Source organism: Chiloscyllium plagiosum, chromosome 3 (genome assembly GCF_004010195.1).
Source record: "Chiloscyllium plagiosum isolate BGI_BamShark_2017 chromosome 3, ASM401019v2, whole genome shotgun sequence".
Classification (NCBI taxonomy): Eukaryota; Metazoa; Chordata; class Chondrichthyes; order Orectolobiformes; family Hemiscylliidae; genus Chiloscyllium; species Chiloscyllium plagiosum.
In genome coordinates, this window is record NC_057712.1 from 131,460,565 (window position 1) to 131,482,322 (window position 21,758).

A 21,758-nucleotide genomic window follows, 5' to 3' on the forward strand; every position below is an offset into this window, starting at 1 on the left:
CTCTGTTGTACCCTGGGAAAAAGTTTCTGACTGTCTACTCTATCTATTCCTCTGATCATCTTATAAGCCTCTATCAAGTCACCCCTCATCCTTCGCCGTTCCAACGAGAAAAGGCCGAGAACTCTCAACCTATCCTCGTACGACTTATTCTCCATTCCAGGCAACATCCTGGTAAATCTTCTCTGCACCCTCTCCAAAGCTTCCACATCTTTCCTAAAGTGAGGTGACCAGAACTGCACACAGTACTCCAACTGTGGCCTAACCAAAGTCCTGTACAGCTGCAACATCACTTCACACTTGGCAGGGTTGAACTCCATCTGCCACTCCTCTGCCCAGCTCTGCATCATATCTAAGTCCCTCTGCAGCCGACAAAAAGCCTCCTCACTGTCCACTACTCCACCTATCTTCGTATCATCTGCAAATTTACTGACCCATCCTTCGACTCCCTCATCTAAGTCATTAATAAAAATTACAAACAGCAGAGGACCCAGACCTGATCCCTGCGGAACTCCACTTGTAACTGAGCTCCAGGCTGAATATTTTCCATCTATCACCACTCTCTGACTTCGACCGGTTAGCCAGTTTTCTATCCAATTGGCCAAATTTCCCTCTATCCCCTGCCTCCTGACTTTCCGCATAAGCCTACCATGGGGTACCTTATCAAATGCCTTACTAAAATCCATGTACACTACATCCACTGCTCTACCCTCATCCACCTGCTTGGTCACCTCCTCAAAGAATTCAATAAGACTTGTAAGGCAAGACCTACCCTTCACAAATCTGTGCTGGCTGTCCCTAATCAAGCAGTGTCTTTCCAGATACTCATAAATCCTATCTCTCAGTACCCTTTCCATTACTTTCCCTACCACCGAAGTGGCCTGTAATTCCCGGGGTTATCCCTATTCCCTTTTTTGAACAGGGGCACAAAATTTGCCACTCTCCAGTCCCCTGGTACCACCCCCGTTGACAGTGAAGACGAAAAGATCATTGCCAACGGCTCTGCAATTTCCTCTCTCGCTTCCCACATAATCCTACTTTCTTTAAGTATTTCCCCTTTGAGTTTCATATAAGGACAAAACATGGAGGAGGGAATGAGGCAACCATTTGGCCTATACCATCATTCAGTTTGGTTAGGGCTGATCCACACCCAAATTCCATTTACTCCCAAATCCAGTGTTTTTTCCCAGCCAAAATCTGTTGATCTGTGTGGAAAGCTGCACCGGACCCAAGCACCACATCCTTTTGTGGGAGAGGATCACATGTTTTGACCTGGGTGTAGGAGTGTTTCCTGCTATTGCCTGGCCTTTGATGTAATCTCTAGATAAAAACTGATTGACTCATCAGGTGAAGAGAGACAGATTGTGGATCCAACTGTATCCTCTCTCATATTTCTGCCAAAGGAATGTCCCTGGATGTTAACATGTTTTACACTGAGAATCCTGCTTTGTTTTGCCAGTGTTTAACTTTTACTTGCCTATCTCCATGCTGCTTTTGTCACGCTGAAGACGTTGGTTTTCATGGTAGACAGCTATCCCCTGGTACCTTGGCCAAGCCATTGTTTCTATTTACTCCCACTTTCCAGCCAGAGTCGCAACAAAAGCCAAACGTTTACAAATTATGCATTATCTGAATCAATCTATCTGTTTTAATAACTTTTATTTAAACCCTCTGGATATTGTAACCATTGAGAGGAATTCGGTAAGAATGTTGAAATAGTAAAGAGGGTTAGTTGGGTATGGAGTAACTAAGCTGAGGTCTTGTACATCACAATGAGTTCATTCTGTAACTTTGACAGCATGACATGTGCCAAGTGTAATCATGGATTCTGCTGGAGATGCCTAAAGCCATGGAAACCGACACACAAGGATTACTACAACTGCTCAGCGATGGTAAGATCCTGTCTGTCAGAATGTGCCAAATTGCAGTAACAGAGCAGTGTTTTTAATCCCTGGTTTTGTTTGGAGGGGTGGTATGATTAGGGATTGCTGTAAGTGCATTTTTGAATATCATGGTACTAAACATCAGATGTTTGAATGAGCTTCCAAGGCGTTTTCCATGATCCTGTACCTAATGTGCAGATGTAAGCTGTTTATGATTTATCTATTTCACCTGTACCTTTCTCTCCTCCTTCCATTAGAAGGTGCAGCAATCATTCTCTGATCTGTTGTTTAACTGTGGAATGGCCTCCTGTCTGTGAATTATTCAGTGATCCAGAGATATAGTGATCACTGGACAGTAATCCAGAACCCCACACTAATGTTCTGGCTTCAAACTTGATCATGGCAAATGATGGAGTTTGAATTCAATGAAAATCTGCAATTAAAAAATCAATGATCTACCTAATGACCACCACGTAACACTGACTGTTGTAAAATCCATCTGGTTTAGGAAAGGACATGTACCATCCTTATCTGGTCTGGCCTCTGTGACTCAAGACCTACAGCAATATACTTGTCTCTTAACTTCCCTCTGGGCATTTAGGAATGAACTATAAATACTGGCCTAACCAGTGATACCCAATTGCCATGAACAAATGTTTAACAGAGTATTTGGAAATGGAATGCTGGCTGGTGTTTGTCTTGCCATGATCCACTATTATTCCCAACAAAACTGCTCTGCAACTTTGGCCTTATATTAACCAACTCGATAGAAGTAAGTGATTTGAATCTGCTGGCCTCTTATTCATTAATGTGGAACCATGCTACATAGTGTACTGACCAACTGAGACATTAAGAGTGAGCATTTATAGAAGAAAGCTGGACAGTTTTTGGGGATGTTGTATCCCCTTAATGTGCTGTTTCTCAGTCTGTTAGTCATGACGATACATCGTTCTAAACTGGTGAATTCTTGATTTTACTGGGGCTCTTGAAGACTTCCTTCACTCCAGCAGCCACATTTATTTCTGAGTTTCATCCTCTCTTCATGAGAATAAGAATGGGAATCAGTCTGTCAAACTTGTGTAGCTATCTCCTTTTCCTCCTTTGGTTGAGAAAGCCAGGTCGCAGGACTTTGTACAAACTTCACCAAAGGAAAGGGGCAATGATGTAAACTGAGAAGGGATAAGATGATAGCAGTCTCAGCAGTTTGAAACCTGGCAATTATATAGAAAGGAGGAGTAATGATCTGATCACTGAGTTGCAGTTCCCTGTTGTTCCTCCGGTCTGTCATGCTCATTTCAACATGAAGTGTTTTTAAATGAACTTGTAAATATTAACAAACTGTGTCTTTGTGCAGGTCAGCAAGGCAGCACGGCAAGAGAAGCGGTTTCATGATTATAATGAGCGGTGCACTTTTCACCACCAGGCCAGGGTGAGCTGATGGAGCTTGTGTACAGCATCCAACATTACTAACTCCAGACTAAAATTCTCTGTGAAAATGGGAAACTGTAAATGAGGAGGTTAACATGCATGTATTTTTGAAGGTTTACTTCTCATGTTCATCTGAGGCACCTTGTTCAGATTACACTGGAGATGATGGCGTCGTATTAATAACACTGAACATCCAGAGGCTCAAGTTAATACTTTGAGGAGTTGGGTTCAAATCCCACCAAGTCAGCTGGTGGAATTTTAAATCAATTCATAAAGGAATTAAAAATCAGCCTTTGTGAAAGTAGCCCTAGAACTACCGTCGATTATTGGTATAAGAGCCAGGGTATTGATGCACCTCCAGTAAGGAAACTTGCAGTTTGAGGGTAATTAAGGATAGGTACAAAATCCCTGGCTTTGAAAGTGATGCTTCTGCCCTATGAAAGTGAACAGTAGTCATTTCATGAAATTGGTCTGGTGGCAAATAGAATGTTGACCTTTATCACTCAGTGGGGCTAGAAGAGAGAAGTGCAAAATGATGCTATACAGTATAGAGAGTTCCGATCTGAGGACAGCACCATGTGAAATAAATTTTCCACTGTATATTCCCCATTGCAAAACTGGGTTTTAAGTCGGTTAAATGTGAGGATAATTTAGCTAAAATTTGAGTTTAGCAGGTTGAGACATGATACAATCTGGGTATTTAAAATATTTTGATAAGGAGCAAAACAGCAGACAGTGGAGGGGTGGTACAGATTAATGGGGGAATCACTTGTTGAGTTTTGAGAATAAGGGTCAAAGTCATGATTGGAGTTTGGGGGAGAACAAACTCGTATTCTTGATTATTTCATGTTAACAGGACACTGACTGGTCTGCATGCTCATGTGCTTTGAACCTGATCGTGTCTATAGAAGACAAGGAATTATTCTGCCATTGTAGTCAGAGATGGTTAACAATTCAAAGCAAGTTACTAGGAGATTCTCTCCACAGTCAACATCTTACAATCATGTTTTTGTTTCCTACAGGACTTTGCCATTAATTTGGAAGCAAAAGTATCTGCAATAAATGAAGCCTTACAAATGAAGTCACTAACATTTGTTATTGATGCCTGTAAAATGCTTGCTCAAGCAAGAAAGGTGAGGGCACAGTGTATAGCTCTTGGACTAACTGCCAGCCTTGTTCCACAGCTTAATGAAGAGTCAGTGAATATAGGCCTTGAGTTGCTGAGTCAATAGATGGTCACTGACAAACAGCATGAAATAATACAGCAGTGTATTCTGGTTCTTAGCATTTCTCACTAAACAGGTGAATCTCATTGTGACTGAGATGCAGTTAATTGGTGGTCAATGATTTGTTGTAAGCTGAATTTCATCTCCCCAAGATTGTTGCTCGGTAGTTGACATTTAGCTCCTCCATCATGACTAAAGATGGAAACATTTGAGCAGGAATTTTGCTTTATATTGTTATCCAGTGAACCCTTGCTGTGTGTCCTAGGAATCTTACAACTCCTCCCTCCCCCACGAGACCAGGAATGGGAAACTACATACCTCCCGGGGACCTGGACCAGGATTATATCCCCTCCAGGAGACCGGGACCTGACACTGTTTCCCAGCCAGGACTATGGATCTGTTCTGTGCAATGGTTCAGGACTGGGATCGAAGTTCACACATCATCAGAAGGGAAATTACAGTAAAGAAACTGATGAGGGGTTTGTAGCAAATAAGTTTGTCTCTGAGCTTGATGTGAAATGAATTGTTCTATATCGTCCCTAATTGAGGATTAGTTTGTTTGATTTTCCTCATTATTATGCCTCACTGCGGTAGTGTGCTGGAAATTAAGCTCAAATCATTTTTCCTGGAGTCATTGCAAAAGTCAAGATATGCAGAATTCCACAATTTCCCTGTTTTTAAGGCCCAGGTTGACCGAAGGCTGGCCCCGGTTTCTGTATTTAACAAGAATGACGACTGTTTATTACAAAGTCAGTCAATTCTAGCTACAGGTAAACAACTCTGACTCATCAGCATATAATTGTATAAATTAAAACGTGAATTCCTTATAAAACTCCCCCTATACGTGTACACGCAAATGTACACGCACAAAAAAGACACTGTATTTTGGGGTTTTGGAAAGACTAGGAAGGTAGTTCAGTTGTTCCTGGTTACATGTTTTGAGATGGCTTGTTTGGTTCGCTTCTAAAGCTTCATTTCCCACATACTTTCACTTGATACATTTCCGAGTCAGGATGGTGTGTGGCTTGGAGAGGAACTTGGGGAACATGGGGCAGTGTTCCCATGTATCTGCTGTCCTTATCCTTTTAGATGAAATTGGTCATGGGTTTGGAGTATGTTGTGTGAGGATCTTTTGAATTTCTGCAGTGCGATCTCATAAATGGTATACTGTTGCTACTAAGCATCGATAAAAGACTGAATGTTTGTGGATATGGTGCGAGTCAATTGGGCTGGTGTCAAGCTTCTTGTGTTGTTGAAACTGCAAGGAGAGAATATTCCATTATCCCCTTGATATGCACTTTGTAGATGGTGAACAAGCTTGGCTTGCTGCAAGATTCCAAGCGTCTGACTTACTATTGTAGCCTTTTTTATTTGGTTAGACTAGTTCAGTTTCAGGTTAACAGTATGCCTCACGATGTTGATAGAGGGGGTTTCAGTGATGGGAACATTGTTGAATGTCAATGGGTGATGTTTGCAATCTCTCATTATAGAAGGCATCACATTTGTGTGGCATGTGTATTACTTTGCCAGTTGTCATTCTGAAATTAGGTATTATCCAAGTTTTGCTGTATTTGAACATGGCTGAAAATGTGTTGCTGGAAAAGCGCAGCAGGTCAGGCAGCATCCAGGGAACAGGAGAATGGACGTTTCGGGCATAAGCCCTTCTTCAGTCCATGTATTTGAACATGGACTGCTTCAGTATCTGAGGAGTTGTGAATGGTGCTGAACACTGCAATCATTGGCGATCATCCCCACTTCTGACCTTATGGTGGAGGGAAGGTTATTGATGAAGCAGCTGAAGACAGCTGGGCCTAAGACACTACCCCGAGGGACTCCTGCAGCATTATCCTGGAGCTGGGATGACTGACCTCCAACATCCACTACCATCTTCTATGTGCCAAGTGTGTCTGTAACCAACAGGGAGTTCTGCCTGATTCACATTTACACCAGTTTTGCTAGAGCTGCTTGATGTCACACTCAGTCAAATGTGGCCTTGATATCACCTCCCCTCTGGAATGCAGCTCTTTTGTCAATGTTTGAATGAGGCTATAATGAGGTCAGGAGCTGAGTGGCCCTGGTGGAACCCAAACTGGTGTCACTGAGCAGGTTATTGCTGAGCAGGTGCTGTTTGATAGCACTGTTGATGACACCTTCTATCAGACCTGCCCTGTCCTGTAATGTGCTGTTGAGAGCAGTGTGAGAAAATCCTCCCATCCTGTCAGTACCATTTAAACACTCACTCCAGACATGAAACATGTGAAAGTGTGCTACGGAGCAGAAGAGATACCTGAGAGACATTCCTGACAGACTTACCGGAATGGTTCCTTTGTGAGTATTAACCATTCCCATCACTAAAAGCAAAGCTCTTTGCTGAGGTATTTACAGCTGTTATTTGGTCCTAGGACCAACCTGTTCCCCCGCACATTGATGATTTGAACTGTATGGCCACAAGATCTTTTTGATGATACCTTTCTCATCGTGCTTTGTCTTAATCTGGATCTGATTGTTACAAGAATAGATGGAAATTTACCCTGATTCAAATCTGTAGCTTTAAGAAAGGTCTGTATGAGATTATATATAGTGATAGTAAAGGAACATCAATAAGACTATATATATGTATGTTTCCCTCATTGTACTTCCCCTGTGTCAACACTGTTTGGTTTTTATCAGGTATTGGCCTATTCATGTGTGTACAGTTACTATAATCAGGACACTGAAAAAATGGACATAATGGAACAACAGACAGAAAATTTGGAATTGCACACCAATGCCCTCCAGATTCTTTTAGGTAAGTCCCAGTTCATGCAATTAAGCTGTAAGTTTCAACTAAATTATAAAGGTTTTTCAAAAATGTGCTTGGGTTTTTCATTGCTCTGTAAACTATAGATGTTTTAAGTACAGAAGGGGGGCATTTGGTCTATTATGTCTGCACTATGTCTTAATGCAGGTGGCCCACAATTGATTCCACAATTCTTTCCCCTCAGCTTCACATCTTTGTCATATATTCTCTGTTTTCCCTTAAAAGACCTTGGCCTGAACTAGTGTCACAGAATCCCATCCTTCAAGTTGTCCAATTAGTGCCCTTACCTGTACCAATTTTAATTTCACAATCACTTTCATTGACTATACAGAAAAAAAATCCTTCCCTATTTATCTCAATAAATTATGCACACTCTTCCAGAATAGAAATAGTTCCAATTCCAAGTCAGAGTTTACCATTGTTTTCCTAAAACAAACATTCTTATTAAATGGGAAAATAAATATTCTCTGCATATGTTGGGAACTTCAGAAAGAGTCAAAATAGACCATTCAGAAGCTTACACACAGACCAGTCACATGGGCTTTTTTGCAGGTTGCAAGCTTACATAATATATTACATAATGCTTTATCGTTACATGGTTGTTTGGTTTAACAGAACTTGAATATTGTTTTGTAGAAGTTTGTTGTATTGCACTCATTAGGGGTGTACCAATAAAGGGGGGGGGGGGGGGGGAGAAACATACTGTATGAGAGGACAGAGCTGATTGGTTAGCAGTTCAGAGGGAGGGTCACCGGACCCGATTTCTCCTCTTAAATGTTGCCAGACTTGCTAAGCTTTTCCAGCAAGTTTTGTTTTTGGTTAGCAAGTGGATTCTGGTAGATGCATTGTAAAGGTGAATGGACCTGTTAATGATTGACATTTAACTGCAAGGTTATGACTAAATTTTAAAACCAGGCATGTTGACTCTGATTGTTGAATCATTGCCATGAGAAATGAGCCAGCGAATGGCTGCCATTTAATTTGCTGAGTTGAAACAGGCAGAGTGCATGTCCACTGTAGAATTATTTCTATCTACAAAGCATAGGGAGCTATGCATTAATAAATGCAGCCTTCAGTATGTGCAAGTGTGTCATACTGAAGGTCACTGGTAATCCTAAATTTGTTGTCAGCATAATTCTTCACACATTTGAATTACTCAGCAAATGTGACCCAAATGCAAATCACAACTAATGTTGGACACTGGTGCAAATGGCCAATTAGATAAGCAATTTGATATGATCCACTGGTCTTTGGGACATACCATTTGCATGCCTGGTATTGCACCAGCACTGAAATAACTCCTTTTTGTGAAAGGTAGAGCACCTTTTTGACCTGATTGCAGCCACCATTTGCATTGAGATATACAGCAGCAACATGAAACTGCTAGGCTTGTTTGTAGCTCATACCTATGAGTAACTTTCCAGAGTAATCTGGGGTAGAGTAGGCATTTTTCAAAATCAAAAATGATGGTATTTGAACCTTTTCTGAGTTTGTCTGTAAAGGAGTGATCTGATGAGGATAGCTGTAATCCTGTAGGATGACTGTGCCCTATTTCAGCCGCAAGCTGTCATTCCTATCTTTCTTTCTGAGTTTACTTACCAACTAGTCAGCAGTCTCCTCTCATACAGCATTAATGTTATTTTTTTCCCTTCAGTTGATATTCCTGCTAACTATACGGAGGGGAGGTTCTCAATGCTATGTTTAAATCCATCCATGACCTCTATCCTTCCCATACCCACCAGATCCTCAACCCTCTTACATGGTAAATAGGGCAGGCAAGTGGAGTTCATGTAGACTCATGAAATTACTGAATGTTGGCACATGCTCATCAGGCCATATGGCCTTTTCCTCTTGTTTCTTATGTTATTGTCTGACATTTCTCCTATTTTAGGGAATTAGCATATCCCTGACTGCAAGTTTCACCGTTGGTGACTGTGTATCCACTGCCTGGGTTCTCTGCTCTGGAATTCCTTCCCCTGAACCTCTTCCTCTTTAATGCTGTGGGAACCTGTAAACCTACCTCAGAACGTGCTAATATTAGCTTAGCTCATTGTCAGACTTTGCCTCCAGCAAAGCCTGGGAAGCACCTTGGCATGTTTGACTGTGCTAGGGCTTGTTGCTAAAAGAGTGAGAGGTATCTGTACTCTAGTATTATCTTACCGTTCTCAGAGGAGACGCTGCTACAGTGTGTGGACCTGGCCTCCTGCATTCGCCTGCTCAAACCAGAACACTTGAACACGGGTCTGGAATTGATCCGCAGGATACAGGAACGGCTGCTCGCCATCCTCCAGCACTCCACTCAGGTAATTCATACAGCAAGGAAGAGAGGTGATGGAGGCAGACACAAAAGCTTCATTTAAGAGGCATCGTGACAGATACATGAATAGACAGGGAATAGACGGATATGAACCAAGTAGAGACAAAAGGATTTAGTTTAGAAAAGCATCATGCTTCGGTGTAGTCTTTTTGGGGCAAAGTGCCAGTTCCTGTGCTGTACTGTTCTTTGTTCTTTCTGACGGCTTGCAAGCTTCGATGCAAATTCTTGCAGCTTAGAAACTTCACTTACTGCTCAGGTAAAATCTGTTCTCCCAAATGGAAAACTTGATTCTTCTGAATTGAAATCAAAGCTAAACAAGGTGCCTCTAGTTTGTTTTCTCTGTTGGAAACTCAGCAGTATATTTCATCAATTGATGTACTTTCCTTTATTGATCAGAGAGTTGAGTTTTGGAGTTGGGATGTCATGTTGTGTGCAATTCTGGTCTCCCTCCTACAGGAAGGATGTTGTGAACTTGAAAGGGTTCAGGAAAAAAAAAATTACAAGGATGTTGCTAGGATTGGAGGATTTGAGCTATAAAGAGACTGAATAGGCTGGGGCTTTTTTCCCTGGACTGTCGGAGGCTGAGGGGTGAACTTTATGAAGGTTTATAAAATCATGAGGATAGAGTAAAGAGACAAGGTCTTTTCCCTGAAATGGGGGAGTCCGGAAATAGAGGGCATAGGTTCAGGGCGAGAAGGGAAAGATATAAAAGGGACTTGAGAGGCAACTTTTTCACGCAGAGGGTAGTGAGTGTATAGAATGAGCTGCCAAAGGAAATGGTGGAGGCTAGTATTATAGCATTTAAAAGGCATCTAGATGGGTAAATGAATAGGAAGGATTTGGAGGGATATTGGCCAAGTGCTGGCAAATGGGACAAGATTAGGTTAGAACGTCTGTCGGCATGGACGAGTTGCCAATGGGGTCTCTTTCCGTGCTGTACATCTCTATGACTCGATGGTGCCGCTGTTATCCTGCTACATAATGAATTGCATACTTCCTCGAAAATGATGTATTTAAGTCATGTTTCCAGGTGGCGTTTGGACCTTTGCCTTTAAGAAAAAAATTTCCTTCATACATCAACCGAAATTCATTTGCCTTTACTTTAAAATCCTTTGCTTGTAATTAATGTTTTCAAGAGAAAATGTTTAGCCTCTCTGGGGATCTTTCCTGTGATTGTGTACAAGTTCTGTAGCTTACCCAAGGAGCTGCTGCTTCTGTATGCCATTGTATTTACCAGTGTGAGTCCCATAAACCGCTGTATTTTAAGCTGAGTTCTGTATGACTTCAGTAGCCACAGGAAGGTAATGTCTAATAGGCTTCTGCAACCCAAGGTAAGAGAGAAGAATAAACTATTTGCATTCTCCTCTTGATCACTACCTAGCAATGTGCTGTAAAGTGCATGTGCCATTGGACAAGGTGATGTTTCCCATGACCAGATATGTTCTGCCATTATTCATCTGCCTGGGATCATTAGGGGGAGATGATGGTATTATCGCTGGGCTCATAATCCAGATGCCCGGGTTCTATTCTGATGACCCAGGTTCGACCCCTGCCATGGCAGATGATAGAATTTGAATTCATTAAGGAATTGAGAATCTGATGACTGCGAATCCATTGTTGATTGTTGGGGTGAAGAAAACCCATCTGATTCACTAATGTGCTTTTGGGCAATTGGGGATGGACAGTAAATGCTGATCTAACCAGCAATGCCCACATCCCATGAATTGATACAAAAACTCAATGAAGCAACTTGAGGGTGGCCCTTGATGTATATTAAGGGGCTCGTGCCTGGCATAAGTCACCATGATCAGAAAGATTAACTTAAATGTAGAATAATTCAACTGACAGATTGGGATATTAAATTTCTCACTGTCCTCAGAAAGGACTGTATGTGCTGAGGCTGCGAATCAGTTGTCTTTGGGTCACAGGTGCCAAGCCTGCTTCCTGTGCTAGAAGGAATTGCAGTAGAGACAGCATTTCCATTTCACAATCTCACTGCACTGAAACTGATACAGTTACGTGCAGGTGAATACAGTATTGGCTGGGGTGCTGATGTTCTTTTCTCTATCCAATAATTTTTAGTTAGAAGCTGGTACAGAACTGTTGTAGTGTAGTCCCACCTGCCAGCACCTGGCCCATGTCCCTCCAAACCCATATACCCATCCAAATAACTTATGTTACAATTGTACCAGCCTCCACCACTTCCTCTGGCAGCTCATTCCATACACGTACCACCCTCTGCGTGAAAATCATGCCCCTTAGGTATCTTTTATATCTTTTTCCTCTCGCCCTAAACCTATACCCTCTAGTTCTAGACTCCTTCACCCCAGGGAAAAGACTTTGTCTATTTATCCTATCCATGCCCCTCATAATTTTGTAAACCTCTATAAGGCCACCCTTCAGCCTCTGACCCTACAGGGAAAACAGCCCGAGCCTGTTCAGCCCCTCTCTATAACTCAAATCCTCCAACCCTGGCAACATCCTTGTAAATCTTTTCTGATCCCTTTCAAGTTTCACAACATCTTTCTGATAGGAAGGAGACCAGAATTGCATGCAATATTTCAACATTAGCCTAACCAATGTCCTGTACAGCCGTAACATGACCTCCCAAATCCTGTACTCAATACTCTGACCAGTAAAAGAAAGCATACCAAACACCTTCACTATCCTATCTACCTGTGACTCTACTTTCTAGGAGCTATGAACCTGCACTCCAAGGTCTCTTTGTCCAGCAACACTCCCTAGGACCTTACCATTAAGTGTATAAGTCCTGCTAAGATTTGCTTTCCCAAAATGCAGCACCTCGCATTTATCTGAATTAAACTCCATCTGCCACTTCTCAGCCCATTGGCTCATCTGGTCCAGATCCTATTGTAATCTGAGGTAACCCTCTTCGCTGTCCGCTACACCTCCAATTTTGGTGTCATCTGCAAACTTACTAACTATACCTCTTATTGCTTGCATCGAAATCATTTATGTAAATGATGCAAAGTAGTTGACCCAGCTCCGATCCTTGTGGCACTCCACTGGTCACAGGCCTTCAGTCTGAAAAACAGCCCTCCACCACCTCCCTCTGTCTTCTACCTTTGAACCAGTTCTGTATCCAAATGGCAAGTTCTCCCTGTATTCCATGAAATCTAACCTTGCTGACCAATCTCCCATTGGGAACCTTGTCGAATGCCTTACTGAAGTCCATATCGATAACATCTACCACTCTGCCCTCATCAGTCCTCTTTGTTACTTCAAAAAACTCAATCAAGTTTGTGTGATATGATATCCCACCCATAAAGCCATGTTGACTATCCTTAATCAGTCCTTGCCTGTCCCTCAGGATTCCCTCCAACAACTTGCCCACCACCGAAGTCAGGCTCACTGGTCTGTAGTTCCCTGGCCTGTCCTTACCACATTTCTTAAACAGTGGCACCACGTTAGCCAACCTCCTGTCTTTCGGCACCGCACCTGTGACTATCGATGATACAAACATCTTAGTAAGTGGACAAGCAATCACCTCTCTAGCTTCCCACAGAGTTCTAGGGTACACCAGATCAGGTCCTGGGGATTTATCCACTTTTATGCATTTCAAGACATCCAGCGCTACCTCCTCTGCAATATGGACATTTTTCAAGATATCACCATCTGTTTCCCTACATTCTATCTTCCAAGTCCTTTTCCACAGTAAATACTGATGCAAAATACTCATTTAGTATCTTCCCCCATTTTCTGCGATTCCACACACAGGCTGCTTTGCTGATCTTTGAGGGGCCCTATTCTCTCCCTAGTTACTTTTTTGTCCTTAATGTATTTGTAAAAACCCTTTGGATTCTCCTTAACTCTATTTGCCAAATCTGTCTCATATCCCCTTTTTGCCCTCCTGATTTCCCTCTTAAGTATACTCCTACTTTCTTTATACTCTCCTAAGGATTCACTCGATCTATCCTGTCTATACCTGACATATACTTCCTTCTCTTTCTTAACCAAACACTCAATTTCTTTAGTCATCCAGCAATCCCTATACCTATCAGGCTTTCCTTTCACCCTAACAGGAATATACTTTCTCTGGATTCTCGTTATCTCATTTCTGAAGGCTTCCCATTTTCCAACCATCCCATTACCTGCGAACATCTACTCCCAGTTTTTGAAAGTTCTTGCCTAATACTGCCAAAATTGGCTTTCTCCAATATAGAACTTCAACTTTTAGATCTGGTCTATCCTTTTTCACCACTGTTTTACAATTAATAGAATTATGGTGGCTGGCCCCAAAGTGCTGACACCTCAGTCATCACCTGTCCTGCCTTATTTCCCAAGAGTAAATCAAGTTTTGCACCTTCTCTAGTAGGTACATCCACATACTGAATCATTAGACAAGAATCATTAGTCTTGTACACACTTAACAAATTCATCTCCATCTAAACCCTTAACACTATGGCAGTCCCAGTCTATGTTTGGAAAGTTAAAATCCCCTACCATGACTACCCTATTATTCTTACAGATAACTGAGATCTCCTTACAAGTTTGTTTCTCAATTTCCTGCTGACTATTAGGGGTCTATAATACAATCCCAATAAGGTGATCATCCCGTTCTTATTTCCCAGTTCCACCCAAATAACTTCCCTTTTGCATATTTGCACCCTATTTTGATGTAAAAAGCATATAATCTTTAATTCACTTTATTTCTTACATTGGATTAATTTTAACTAAACAATTCCAAAAGAGGCAATATCCTACTTCTCATATCCAATCCAATTCACTTCATTTTCATGAAAGATGTGTCCACTTCTGGATATTGCCATTTAGTGGGCAATATGCAGACAAAGTTTTACCCTCAAACTCAGATTCAAGACCTTCCCCCTGTAAGTGTATTTGGGGTCCTGTGCAGTGCTTCCTTTAATTTTTTTCCCCCATTGTGTGGACCACTCTCGACTGTGTGTAGCAGTGAATTTTGCCAGTGGCAGTCAATACTCAGAACCCCTGATGCAAAGCTGAGAGAGAGGTTCAATTCTGTCACCCTTGGTTGGCATAGTCTTTAGCTTAATTGGTTAAATAGAGAAACGAAAGATTATTTAAATGGAGAAGGACTGTAGAAAAGTACCACAAAGAGCAATTTGGGAGTCCTTGCACATGTCACAAAAAGCTATTCAAAGTTCACTGGGTAATAGGGAAGGCAAATGAAATGCTGGTCTTGATTCCAAAAGGGATGGAGTATAAAAGTAGGAAGGTTTTGCTAAAACTAAACAAGGCATTAGTTGGACTACTCTGAACACTTTTCAGTCTCTTACCTTAAAAGAAAATGTCCTGAGGTTGGAGGCAGACCAGAGAAGGTTCACTAGGCTGGTCCCAGGTATGGAAGGTCTGTTTTATGACAGATCGAACAGGTTGGATTTTAACTCATTGGAATTTAGAAAATTGAGGCAGCCTTATTGAAACATACAAAATTTTTTGGGAATTTGACAGGGTACATAGGGAAATGGCTTTTCCCCAAATGGCTGAGTCTAGGACCAGAAGTCATAATTTGAGAATGAGGAGTCATTCACTGAGACAGAGAGGAGGGGGAATTTATTCTGTGTGGGTGGTGAATCTTTAGTATTTTTTACCACAGAGGGAGGTTGAGGTTGTGTTGTTAAATATGTCTGAGGTTAAGATAGACAGGTTTTAATCATGAAGGGAATCAAGGGTTATGAGGATAAGGCAGCAAGTGGAGTTGAGGAATATCAGGCCAGCCATGATCTCATTCAGTGACGGAACAGACCTGGTCTGAATGGCCTACTTCTGCTTCTATGTTTCAAGGTCTTTTGTACACAATTGATCTTAATATTCAAACAATAGGCGGTTCAGTTTCTTTCCTTAATCAGGTTTTGAACACACCTTTGTTTCTATAAGTTGCTATCTTTACACCTTGACTCTAAGGTAGTTTCCTTTAACTGTTTCAGCTTTAGTCAGTTTGTGTGAATTTTTCTTTTACTAAAAACCACCAAGATTACCTGCCAATGATAAAAGCCTCAATATCTAAAGATCAGAAGGTTGTTATAATATAGTTTTGTCAGAGATGTTGATGAAAATGTTACCAAGATACACATTAAATAATTAACAAACTCTGCTATTTCAGGATTTCCGAGTGGGGTTTCAGCCAAAGCAGGGAGTCGATCAGAATGAAGTTCAGTCCACAGATCTTTCAAACACAGTACCATCTGATCCCACCAAAGAGTAAGTCCCTGCGCCATAGGCCGCAATTCAGCATGTGAATATAGACCATGGTGTTATGGGGCAAACACTGGGTCAGAGAGTGTGGTGTAATGGAATCGATACTGGGAAAGTGATGGACTGTGGTGTGAATTGCATAGAGGCCAGATTGGGCAAATTATGGAAAAAAAATGTTTATTAGCAAGTGGTGGCTATTTGGCTCCCGAGCCTGGTCAACTATTCAGTTAGATCATGGTCACTTTACTTTTCCATCTTAATCCTGGTGACCATTGACTCACTTGAACAGCAGATTTATTTTCCAAAGGGGCATTAATGTATCACATTTGGTTTGTGCTAGTGATGGTTACCATTATTGATACAGATATAGTCAATTGAATGTAAACTGTCCAGATGCTGCACTGTGGACCTGTGTTTAAGCTGTTACTCTTTATCCTCAGTCCAGCCCTTGCTTTTCTGGACCAGTGATTTCTAATTTGGAGAATATTAGTTCTTTTGTTGTTAATTAGTCTCCAAGTAATGTTAACTCAAAACCCTCAATCACTACATCTCTTCTGATACTCTGTAAAATCTTTGACCAATACTATCACCCTTACTTACCAACTCCCCTAATTTCCCTGATATTGTGTCTATCTCTTCCCTTTGAATGAGGTCTCCATTTTAGCCAATAAATGGTATGCCCCTGTGGCCACTTAGGATGCATATTGCACCATTTTATTTACATTTTTTACATTACATTAAAGCGTGGAAACAGGCCATTCGGCCCAACAAGTCCACACCGACCTGCCGAAGCGCAACCCACCCATTCCCCTACATTTACCCCTTTACCTAACACGACGGGCAATTTAGCATGGCCAATTTACCTGACCTGCATATCTTTGGACTGTGGGAGGAAACCGGAGCACCTGGAGGAAACTCACGCAGACACGGGGAGAATGTGCAAACTCCACACACAGTCGCCTGAGTCGGGAATTGAACCCAGGTCTCTGGTGCTGTGAGGCAGCAGTGCCAACCACTGTGCCACTCTGTGTCTAAAACTTGATTTTTTAGCTTTGCATCTCCCATTATTGATCTCCTCTCTTTCTGAGCTGCTACTTATTTGAATCCTGTTTTTCTTTCGCAGACCAGTACGATGCATTCTGAATCAAAAATAGGGTTAGGCTATACTGGATAGACATCTGAGCATTCAAATAGGCACTAGTTACAGTAAAAGACAGGAGTTGCCAAAAACTGATGAATTGCTGTAAGCAATATGAAGCCGCAACCAGTGCATCAGATCAAATCTCTGTACTTCTGCCACATCTGGTCATGAACAATAGTACTCAGTGCCCAAGAATGGGGAAGATAAGGCTAAAACCTTTGCAATCGCCTTCAACCATGTCAGACTCCTCCAGACGTCCCCATCATCACAGATTCCCATCTTCAGCCAATTCAGTTCACTCCATGTGATACCAGGAAATGGCTGAAAGCATTGGATACTGAAAAGGCTATGAGGCCTGTCAACATCTCAGCAATAGTACTAAAGACTCGTGCTCTATAACTTGCTACCCTAGCCAAGCAGTTCCAGTACAGATACAATACTAACTTCTACTCAACAACATGGAAGATTACCCAGGTATGTCCTGAATACAAAAAGCAGGACAAATCCAACCCAGCCAATATAGCCACATCAGTGTGATGTTGATCAAAGTGAAGGAAAGCCACATTGACAGCGCTACCAAGTAGCATTACTCTACTTATTAATGTTGAGATTGGGTTCCAATAGAACCAGAGAGCTCTAAACCTCTTGGCAGCCTTGGTCCAAATGTGAACAAGCAGCTGAATTCTGGGGGTGAAGTGGGAGTGATTGACTTCGGCAATATTCGACAGAGTATGTGATCAAATAGCTCTAGCAAAATCAAAGCCAGTGGGAATCCAGGGGAATATATGACTAACATATGAATTTGGATCATGAATAAGACATTTGGCCCTTGAAGCCTGACTCACCATTTCATTAATTTTTGATAAATTTCATAAGAAAACTCTCCACTGGTTGGAGTTGGACCTGACTCACAGGAAGATAGTTGTGATTATTGATGCTTAGCTCCACAGGTGTTTCTCAACGTAGTGTCCTGGATCTAATCATCTCAAGCTGCTTCATCAATAATCTTCTATCCATCATAAGGTCATAAATCAGGAAAGACATGGGTTTTAAGGGGAATCTTCTTCAGGATCTTTCAGAATGTGATGGGATTTTGAAAAGGTATTCAAGAAAGCAATGAATGTGCAAAGAAATGTACAAGATAGGTGTGGTAGACAGTGAATAAGGTTATCTCAGTACGACAGGACCTTGATCAGATGCTAATGAGCCCAGTACTGGCAGATGAAATTTAGTTTGGATAAATGTGAGGTGTTGCATTTTGGTAAGGCAAACCAGGGCAGGACTTGCACAGTTTAATGGTAGGGCCCTGGGGCATGTTGTCAAACAGAGGGAGCTCAGAGTGTAGTGCATAGTTCCTTGAAAGTGGAATCGCAGGTAGATAGGGTGGTGAAGAAACCATTTGGCACGCTTGCCTTCATTGGCCAGAATACTGAGTTTAGGAGTTGGGACATCTTGTTGCATCTGTACAGGACACTGTTGAGACCACTTATGGAATACAGCATACAATTTTGGTTGCCCTTCGATAAGAAGGGTTACAATTAGATTTTATTGTCGCATGTACTCAAGTACAGGGATCCAGGAGCACAGCGAAAAGTTTAGTGTCATTCATGGCACCATCTTGGGTAAGAGGTAGCTAGGTACAAAATCTTAACTTATTTATTTTTCTACTTTATAAATATAAGTTCCAAATTACAGTCCGCCTTTAGCCATGGGCCTGCAATCGCTCCATGTTGGGCTTTCCCCACAAGTGCTCGATCTCTGTCCTGCACTGGACTCAATCTATTGATCGCCGTGTCTCCGTGCTGCCATTTTGCCGCCCTCTGCCATTTGGGCTTGCAGGCTGCCAGAGTTCTGTCTGGGTACACCAACCACTGCGTGGGTGACCACCTAAGGCCCCACTTTGGGGCTGTTGTTAAACTTGAATGGATGCAGAGAAGATTTACAAGGATTTTATTGGGACTAGTTATAAGGAGTTAGAGTTATAAGGAGAGGCTGGGACTTTTTTCACTGGAGGTTGAGGGTGACCTTTTAGAGGTTTATAAAATCATGAGGGACACAGATAAGGTGAATAAGAAAGGTATTTTCCTTAGAAAAAGGGAGTTCAAAGTTTGGGGTGGCACGGTGGCTCAGTGGTTGGCACTGCTGCCTCACAGCATCATGGACCCAAGTTTGATTCCAGCCTTTGGTGACTGTTTGTGTGGAGTTTGCACATTCTCCGTGTCTGCGTGGGTTTCCTCCGGGTGCTCCGATTTCCTCCCACAGTCCAAAGATGTGCAGGTTAGGTGAATTGGCCATGCTAAATCACCCATGAGTGTTCAGGGATGTGTAGATTAGGGGTAGATATAAGATGGGAGAAAGTGAGGTCTGCAGATGCTGGAGATCAAAGTTGAAACTTTATTGCTGGAACAGCACAGCAGGTCAGGCAGCATCCAGGGAACAGGAGATTCGACGTTTCGGGCACAGGCCCTTCTTCAGGAATTCCTGAAGAAGGGCCTGTGCCCGAAACGTCGAATTCCTGAAGAAGGGCCTGTGCCCGAAACGTCGAATCTCCTGTTCCCTGGATGCTGCCTGACCTGCTGTGCTGTTCCAGCAATAAAGTTTCAACGTAGATATAAGATGATAGAGTAGGGGAATGGGTCTGGGTGGGTTACTGTTTGGAGGGTCGGTGTGAACTTGCTGGGCTGAAGGGCCTGTTTCCACACTGTAGCTCTAAAGCTAGAGGTCATATTTTTAAGGTGAGAGGAAAAAGATTTAAAAGGGACCTGAGGGGCAACTTTTTCTTACACGGTGGTTTGTATGTGGAATGAACTGCCAGAGGAAGTCATTGGATGCAAGTACAGGTCAGTATTTAAAAGATATTTGGACAGACCTTTTGCCCAAAACGTTGACTCTCCTGCTCCTCGGATGCTGCCAGACCTGCTGTGCTTTTCCAGCACCACACACTCGACATGATTAGGAAGGGTTTAGAGAGATATGAGCCAAACACAGGCAAATGGAACTAGTGTAGATTGGGAAACTTGGTTGGCATCGACAAGTTGGACCGAAGGGTCTCTTTCCATGCTGTATGACTCTGACTCTGACTCTAAATCTTCCAGGTTCTAATAATGATGCATGCTTATCAACACTTTTCCTGCTTTCTGCAGAATTCTGTTCTGCTTTTGGCGTATCAGCAAAAGTCTTATATAGCCCCACTTGTATTTTTGAATTATTGTCACTGTTGGAGATATTGCAGCTCGGAGAAAGTGAGGGTTGCAGATGCTGGAGATCAATCAAAAAGTGTGCTGCTGGAAAAGCACAACCAGTCAAGCAGCATCCGAGGAGCAGGCGAGTCAACGTTTCGAGCAAAAGCTCTTCATCAGGAATAAGCTCTTCATCTGATAAAGAGCTTATGCTCAACATCGACTCCTGCTCCTTGGAGCTTAGGTTAATGTGCTTAGGTCTCTGAAAATTTGATCTTGCAAAGTTAGTATGTTAATGTGGTAATTAAAATTATAGATTTACTAGCATACATCTTAATGAGTCTGTAAACAATTAGAATAAAGCAAATATGGGTGAAAGTTAATTTAATTTTTCATCTGAAAAATGGTTTGCCATCATCTTAACTAATGAGATAGGAATTATTCCCATGGTTTTCATGACCAAATCTATTCTTACCATTAAAATGTACCTACTAATATTCATCCTATGCATGCTACTCATGTTATTTTTTTTCTCCATTTAAATAAGTTTTTAATAAAGTACTTGGTTCCAGGATAGCTGTAGGAAGAACAATTTTTGACTGAGACTTTTGAACATTCCCTTTGTTATTCCTTGTAATGTAGAAACTGAGGATATTGTTATTAGTGTTAGAAGTCCTGTATATAAAATAATAACCTTATTTTGATTGGCCAGAGTGAAGTCGGGCAGTCAGACTGAGGAAGAAGATGGAGAATATGATGATGACGACGATGATGAATATGTCCCGGAGTGGCATGATACATATGATGAGGAAGAAGATATTGATGAAGATGATTTTTCAGATGATGAATCAGAGAATCTAGAGAGAGATTTCTTTTACCTGGAAGACGATGTTTATGACTAAAGAGAGTTGAGATTTTTATATATACATATATATATATTCTGAATAAGTGGACAATTTAAAGAAATGTAATTCACAATAGTCAAATGAAAATATCTTAGTCCGTACAGAATGCAGAACTGTAGACATTTTTTGTTATGCCACTTCTGGTTAACTGGCTTCACATTGATTTAAATTTTTTTTGATGTTCAGCTTTCAAAAATACCAACACACAACTGAGGAGAGACTTATCTTTTCCTTTTACTTTGTTAACACATCTCACCACCCCACCCTGGAGAAACCTACTGATAAACTGCTCCTGAGCTGTTTATGGGAAATGTTCGCTGAATTCAGTTTAAAACAAAAATGAAGGACATTGAAGCCTCCACTTAGCAGAAAGCTTCTATTGTTCATGTATAATGTTCTGTCTTTCTGACAAAATAGTTATGCAAGTTACGCAAATAAAACACTTTCTAATGTATAAAATTGGGTTTGTTTTTGCTCCCCTTCCAATAATTTATTTAGCAAAGCAAAATCAAGAGAAAATGTTGTTTATAAAATCTTCAGAAGCTGCTTTTAATCCGTTAAATCCCAAATTTCTCTATTTGATGTCCAATGATCCATCTCAAAATAGTCTCGACCCATTTTCTTGAATGTCACAAATCACCTGATGTCCACTGCCAATCTTACCATTTATAACTCCAGTCTTAGTTC

General features: G+C 41.6%; 1 protein-coding gene across 5 annotated transcripts in view; it reads left to right on the top strand.

Moving 5' to 3' along the window:
* Positions 1-21,525, top strand: part of LOC122548553 (cullin-9) — a 199,871-nt gene extending 178,346 nt beyond the window's left edge. For all 5 annotated transcript variants that reach the window (XM_043687355.1, XM_043687359.1, XM_043687356.1 and 2 more), the window contains 7 exons: positions 1,796-1,889; positions 3,235-3,309; positions 4,331-4,441; positions 7,205-7,322; positions 9,504-9,637; positions 15,755-15,852; positions 20,879-21,525. In XM_043687355.1, the coding sequence (XP_043543290.1) occupies positions 1,796-1,889; positions 3,235-3,309; positions 4,331-4,441; positions 7,205-7,322; positions 9,504-9,637; positions 15,755-15,852; positions 20,879-21,068 (820 nt within the window). In that variant the 3' untranslated portion in view covers positions 21,069-21,525. The remainder of the gene's footprint in view (positions 1-1,795; positions 1,890-3,234; positions 3,310-4,330; positions 4,442-7,204; positions 7,323-9,503; positions 9,638-15,754; positions 15,853-20,878) is intronic.
* The last annotated feature ends 233 nt before the right edge of the window (positions 21,526-21,758 follow it).